The sequence below is a fragment of the Grammomys surdaster genome, unplaced genomic scaffold (assembly GCF_004785775.1).
Source record: "Grammomys surdaster isolate TR1022 unplaced genomic scaffold, NIH_TR_1.0 271, whole genome shotgun sequence".
NCBI classification, from domain to species: domain Eukaryota; kingdom Metazoa; phylum Chordata; class Mammalia; order Rodentia; family Muridae; genus Grammomys; species Grammomys surdaster.
In genome coordinates this window covers 7,830,337-7,837,651 of record NW_021604712.1, presented here as the reverse complement: position 1 = coordinate 7,837,651, position 7,315 = coordinate 7,830,337, and the positions used below count along the sequence as shown (strand labels likewise).

The window sequence follows — 7,315 nt, the reverse complement described above, 5'->3', positions numbered from 1 at the left end:
CCGCCCGGCTATCCCCCCCCCCCCCACAGTATTTCAGAATGTGTTTTAAGACCATTCCCATTGTGGCAGGGTCCTGCACATATCCCAAAGGGAATAACTGATATACATAGAGGCCAAGAAGAATACTGAGATAGACACACCCTGTGGGATCCCCAACCAGATCTGTAGCAATCAGGTCACACAGCGAAGCTTCCATGAAAACCAATGATAAGGTTTAGGAGCTCTCGATAGATGAACGCATGGGAAGTCTGGGAGGCTGGCATACCAAGGGAGGGTATGTCACACCTCTTCCCCAGACCTCTTCTGAACATCTCTGCTATGTGCTCTTGTGATGTTCTTTACAATAAGGTGGCTTAAATATTTCCCTGGGTTCTGTGAGCTGCTCAAATAAATGAACTGAACCCAAAGAATGGACTCTGGGAGCTTTGACTGTACCCTGTAGTTAGAGGCACGGGTCAAGTTAGCTGGGGCTTCTGAGTTTTTTCCAGATGGGAAGGACAACCTTGGGGTCTGAGCCTCAGGCTGTGGGATCTGCTACCATGTCCAGGTAGACAGTGTCATACAACCAGTGTCATGAGTGTGGAAAACCCTTGAACGCTATATTGTGTATACAGTAAAACAAACAGCACAAGTTATAACTGGGGGCTTGTTTGTTTTTCCCAAGAACAAGCATCAAATTAAAAAGGTTTAGAGTAGAGCTTCTGTACACAAAAAAACATTGAAAAATACAAAACTGTTGAAATTGGAACCCATAGCGTATCAAACAGGATTACTCAGGGCAAGGGAGAAATAAGCACAGTTTGGGAGAGGAGGAGGCAGAGACATGGAAAAGCGGTTCTGTTTGCTGAATGGTGGTCATGTGCCAGGTGTTTGCCTTCCTCATCTGTTCCTCACAGCTATGGCCAACAACGCAGACTGTTCTGTCCCCATTTCGAGGCTTAGGGGAGCTTGGCCGGCTGCCCAGGTTCTCAGTGCAAAGTCTACGCTTTCTGTCTCTTATCCCACTTAGATTAAGGAACAGAAACAGGGTTGGGGGTATACGCCTTGCCCACAAGGCCATGGGCTCTGTTCCCAGCCCTGGAAGAAAGAAAGAGGGGAGACAAAAAGACAGGAGAAGAGGGAGGAAAGGGCAGTAGAAAAGCAGGGGACAGGTTCCATGAAATGATCCAAGGCTGTGGGCACGCCCGTTACCACCATTCCTCAGGAGGTCGAGGCACAAAGTTCCTGTGTTTGAGGCCAACCTCGGCTGTTATATAACAAGATTCCATCTCACACAAAAATGATCACAATGGAACTCGCGCTGGCGTTGACAAGGAGTGAGAAGCTCCCACATTTGGAAAGTTCCCCAGACAAATGAAAGCATACTTTTTTTTTTCTTTCTTAGCTTTAAGGTGCTCAAACTTAAGCTGGATGTGGTGGTGTATATCTGCAGTCCCAGCATTTTGGGAGCAGAGGTAGGAGGATGAGGCCATCCCCTGCTCACAGCTAGTTTTAGGCTCTGTCTCAAAGGGAGGAGGAAGGAAAAAAACCAAACATGAAAACCTATAAGCCAAGGCCAGGCACATGGGGGCTTTTCCAGTTCTCCACTCTTCACCATCTGGTGTTCTTGTTTTCAGTAACAGTACTGGCTATGGATTTTTACTTAGTGAACATTTGCCATGAATTCAAAGCACTCTGCCAAGAAATACAGAGTGGTATGGGAATGCTGTTGGAAGAGTTAGATTCAGAATAGAACCAATCGCTCATGTGCAGCGTGGCTCACACTTTTGGTTGTGCCAGGTGAACTCAAGGGACGAGCTCTTCTTCTACAAAGCTCCCTCCCCTTGCATGTGGGGTGGAACTAGAAAGAATGAGCTGCTCCAAACAACACATACAGCTGTGCACGTGTGTTCTGTGCATGCTCCCGTATATGCCCCAAAGGCAAACTGAGGCATGCAGCCAGGCTTTTTTGAGCAGGTTTCACTTAGCCCTGTGGTTCTCAACCTTCCTAATGCTGCAGATCTAACACAATCCCTCCTGTTGTGGTGACACCCCTACCACCATAAAAATAATTTCATTGCTACTTCATAACTGTAATTGTGCTAATGCTATGAATCGGATATAAATTGTGTTTTCCGATGGTCTTAGATGATCCCTGTGAAAGAGGGTGCTTTGAAACCCCACAGGGTCTCAGCCACATGTTGAGAGCCACTGACTTAGCTTCCCTAAGCTGCAGACTCAGCATCCCCTCTGCGCATGAGCCCCTCGTTCCCATGCTGCACCGCTGCCCAAGGGAAGCCCCAGCGCCCACTCAGGCTTCCTTACCTCTGCTGCAGCCCTGCCATAGGTGTCTCCCTCAAGGGGAAGAGCTTAGGATAGACGAAGGTAAACATGGGCTCACTACACCGGTGACAGTGCCCCAGGGGGCAATGCAGCAGCTCCAGGAGACTTCTGGGTAATGAGATTGGAGACAAAAAGTTTAGATCTGAAACAGAAGAGAAAAATCAGGCATATGAGTGAAAAATCCTATTTCCTTAAACTAGACGTTTGAAGTTTCTCTTTGTTACCAAATAAGTTCAAATAGTTAAAAGTACATCATGTCAAAATTCTGTTATCTGATAGACATTCAATAAAAATCTAACATTATTAGGAAATGAAAGATGTTTTTTTATATTTTTTATAGTAAAGGAAAAAGAAAATCCATTCTTTTATGAGCAGCTAGAAGCTGTCCTGAGGCAGAGGCAAGGAAAGAATTAGATCAAATAGGTTTTAGGAACAAGGATCAAAAACGCAGAGCAGGCTTTCCTGAGTCAGAGAATTAAAGGACGGTGAGGTCTGGAGACCCACAGCAGCTGCCCTTAAGTTCTCTCCAAAGCTATCAGCCGTTCCGTCACTTAAACACTGACGAGAGCCTACGTATGAAGGCTGATTACTGAGAGTCAGATACTGGAAGTCAAAGAGGAAGAGAGGAAGACAAGGAGACCAAGGTTTGCCTTGCTCACTCTTGTGAACCCAGGCAGGGGACGGTCTTCCCAGCCTAGTATGAGCCACGCCAAAGACACATCTCGAGCAAGCCACTGAAGCCACCCAGGCAATCTTGACACAGATCTGACAAGTTTTTGCCCTTACGTTAGCCATGCACTGAATGCTCAAACTGAGGTGACATCTCAAGTTTACCAGCTAATCCTGGCAAGGACACAGAAACTGTCTTTTAGAACCTTCCCGATGATTGATGTCCACTTAGAATAATATAATTTCTGTATAAGTAAATAACTAATAAATTTTCTGTTCTGTAAAAACAAAAAGGATAAACAAAAACCAGTCTACAGGCCAGTAATATGGCTTAGTAGGTAAGGGTGATTGCCATCAAATGTGGAGATCTCAGCTTGATTTCTGGAACACACATGGTAGGAGAAATAACTCCCCCTCTGTTTTAAAAAGAGATTTAAAGGAGCACGGTTTTAAAAACAGCTTAATTTTGGACTAACTAGATATTCCTGGAAAGTGAAGTTGGTTTTGTTTTAGTTGAACATCATGGCCCCTCTCCAAATGCAAAGACAAAGCATTTAGCAGCTTTAAAAACATGTAAGTGTGGTCCCGTAGTTAAGAGCACTTGATAAATTTGAGATCCAGCACACATGTCAAGTGACTGGGGAATGCGATGCCTTCTTATGGCCTCCGTGGGTACCCTACTCACCAAACATATATACACAAACGTCATAAATATAACTTTTACAATATGAGATATTTTATTAACCCATTTGGGTCAGTTGTTTGCTTATTCTTTCTTGCTTCTTTTTCTCCCGCCCTTTCTTTTGCCACTGGGATTGGTCTCAGGGCCTTCTGCAAGCTCTAGTACTGAGCCCTATCTCCTTCCCCATCATCCCCATCATCCCCATCATCATCCCCTAGCCCCTAGCCCCAGCCCATGCTATCTTGACGTGCTTCCTTCTGATATGTGCTGAACAATGCCTATACAATCTAGACCCTTTCCAAACAAGCATCAGCCTGCTTGTGAATGCTGACAAAGGCTTTTGGGATTTTTTTTTTCTCCTTACAGTTGCTGGATCCTGGGAGATAGCTCTTCTGGAGGAGACATTTGACTCTTTCCCTACTGTCCACCTTTCACTTCAACCACACACATTTCCACACCAGGTTTTCTAACTTATAGTTTCTCTGGGAACTGCTGTCCGTTGCAATAAAAACCACAGTTTAATAAATGCGTCTATGTGTCTGCAAGGGGTACCAAAGTTGCCAGTGTTGAAAATTTTAAAACTTAACAAGCTTCATGGGGGGCTGAGACAGGAAGACCACTAACATATTCAATGCCAAGAAACTTCACACTTGGTTAAGATGGTAAATTTAGTGTGAAATGAGTATGCTGTCATGATAAAAAGAAAAGAAAAACAAAACAAAAGATGAAAACCAAAACAGACAGGATAAAAGCCAAGTATTTATTTCCTGAATGAGACAGCAGAGAAGACCCGTGTACTTACTTTTCCAAAGCCCATGGTAGGTGCGATAGAGACTCCGCATGGTCAGTTCTTGCAGAGGCAGGACATGATCATTCTCTGTGCCTATTGCCTTCACCTCTGCTGGGAGGAAGACGGTCAGCTGCCCAGATGAAAAGGTCAGCAGCCTCACCTCTGACAACTGGATAGGGATGCCACAGCTGCATAAAGACACAGCACAGAGCCATCAGCCATGAGGTAAGGCTTTGGGCCAGGCTACAAGGCGATCACAAGGCACATACAACAATTCACGGTGGGTGAGCTGCCAGCTTCCATTCAGACTGAGTTGATGCTGACCCAGGCTCTTTACTCAATCCTGGCCAGGGACACAGAAGCAGCTGGAGTACAGGTGCATCACGCATAGCACGGCTACCTCTATAGAAGTCCTCCTTCACAAGATCTGTACAGCCTGCTGCAAGCTCTGCTTTCCCCCATTTTAGTACCAACTTTGTGTTACTGGATGCTTCCAAATTAATTTTCTAAGACAGAGTCTCACTGTACAGAGAATTTACTACATAGATGAGGCTGGCTTTGAACTTGCAGGGATCCTCCTGATTCTGCCTCCTAAGTGCTGGGGCTACAGGATATAATGCCATGCTGGGCTTACCTTTTACGAGTGAAGAAAGAGCTGGTGAGATGTCTAAGTAGGTATAGTGCTTGCTATATAAGCAAGTGTCATCAACCAAGTCCCCAGAATGCACAGAAAAGCCAGACACAAAAACACAGACATCTGTAATCCAAGTGTGACCCTACCACAAGATGGGAGATGGGGGCCGGAAACAAGATGGGAGACGGGAGCCGGAAACTTGCCTGAAGATTGCAGGCCAGCCAGCATGGCTATGAATTGGTGAACAAGACTGAGTTATCTCAAAACAAGGTGGAAGGTGACATCTGATGTGTCCCCAGACCTCCACTCATATGCCATGGTATGTACCACCATCCCCCAAAGCAGGGATGGGTCAGGTGGGTGGAAAGTCTGGTACTCTGTTAAGAATATTCTACTTTAAAATTTTTAACATTTTTTTTTTGTGTTAGAAAAATCTAAGCCCACAGACATACATTTAAAGTGCCAGACAGTAACTTTAGTGGGTCTTTCCATCTACATGTGGGGAAGTATATGGGCCAGGAATGTTAGCTTGAGTTTCATGGTTTTAATTCATGGCTCATTCTCCCACAACCTGGGTCCCTTCTTCTAGCTCCTGAATAGGCCAAGCCATGATCTTTCTGCTGCCAAGTTGCTCTAGCCATACCCACAACTGAGGTCATTAGGTACCTGAAAGTCTACATTCCTTTTTTCTCCAATGGCTAAAGGCTTTATTTAACAAAGGCAGTTCTCTGAGCACTACCTAGGGAGTTTTGGCTGTCAACTTTGACACAGGCTAGAGTCATCTGAGGGAAGAACCAAAGAACAGTCCAGATCAGGCTAGCCTGTGGCCAGGTCTGCAAGAGATTTTCTTAATTGGTAACTTTTGTGGGAGGGGCACTAGCCCACTGTAGGCAGTCACTTAGGCAGGTAGCCTGGGATGCGCAGGAAGACTAACTGAGCAGGAAACAGCAAACCAGTATTCTCCACGATTTCTGCTTCAGTTTCTGCTCTGACTTCCCTTTATGATGGACCATGATGATTGGGGTCGGGGGGCGGGGAGTGTCAGGGGAGGTGTATGTGCGTGAGACAAATAAATCCTTTTTTCCCCAAGTTGCTTTTGGTCAGAATGTTTTATCACAGCAACAGAAAAACAAACCAAAACAACAAATAAGATAATATTTTTGACTTTAGCCAGAAAACACAAGGACACAGGGTACAGGACTGGAAGGCAGAAGCCCGAGGCTCCTTTGCTCATTCCAAGTTTATCCCTTCCTTCATCTCACTGGGAAACAATTCTGGAACAGTTCCGCTGTAATGCTGGCAGCTGAGAGGGAGGCAGAAGAGGACCTGAATGAGTCTTTCCATAGGACTTGGAGGGGAATGTTTTAGAGGGGCCCACTTTGACTTGAGAGCTCTCCAGTTTAGACTAAAATGCCACACAGAATAAAAAGCAGGTGCCATAATCAGGGGTCAGTGCCTGAAGACAAAGGCTGTGCATACATTCTAGGGGCTGGAAAGAGGGACTCAGGTTGTGGGAAGGTGGGCTAGGAATGCTACCTGAAGTCAGGAAGTTTTAATTCATGGTGAAGACTATTGGCTGTCTCTTTTCAAACTGTGTGGTGATATGGACAGCAAAGAGACTCGATTACAAAGAGGGAAAGAAAATTACAGACACAAGACAGGGGGGCAGGACTGAAGGAGTTATGAGAGTCTGGACAAGCGGGAAAGAGGAGGTATGGGATGCAGAGCTGGGTAAGAATCCAGTGGCCTTCTCTACAAGTTGTAAAACCAAATAATTCATACCTTCTAATTGCTGATAATCTGGGGTGTCTGATCTGTTTAAAGAGAATGTCATTACTCTTCAGAAGCAGGAAATCATGAGGTGGACTAATCTCCCTCAGTGATTTCTTCTTCAGAAAGACTGCTTTAGGTCATCTGAGCCTAGGAACTTTGGTTTTTTAGCCAGGAGTCTTTTTCAAAGTGTTATTTCAAAACAATATATTATTGTGGATTTAAATGGTAGAAATAACATAACTTATTTCCACCGGTTAAGCTGTATAAAAAATGGGAAAAAAAAGTGAATGATTTTTTTTCTAGGCCTCCCACCTTCAAGCCCTACCTCCAATCTCTTAGTCCCAGTGCTATTTTGGTGGTTTTTTTTTTTTTTTTTTTTTTAGTTTACTTTCTATACTCATGAGAAAGAAAGAAAGAAAGAAAGAAAGAAAGAAAGAAAGAAAGA

At 44.7% G+C, this 7,315-nt stretch overlaps 1 protein-coding gene across 3 annotated transcripts in view; it reads right to left on the bottom strand.

Moving 5' to 3' along the window:
• Lrrc28 (leucine rich repeat containing 28) overlaps positions 1–7,315 on the bottom strand; it is a 124,507-nt gene that overhangs the window by 13,897 nt on the left and 103,295 nt on the right. For all 3 annotated transcript variants that reach the window (XM_028776697.1, XM_028776699.1, XM_028776698.1), the window contains 2 exons: positions 4,476–4,651; positions 2,305–2,464 (listed from right to left, as the gene is read on the bottom strand). In XM_028776697.1, the coding sequence (XP_028632530.1) occupies positions 2,305–2,464; positions 4,476–4,651 (336 nt within the window). The remainder of the gene's footprint in view (positions 1–2,304; positions 2,465–4,475; positions 4,652–7,315) is intronic.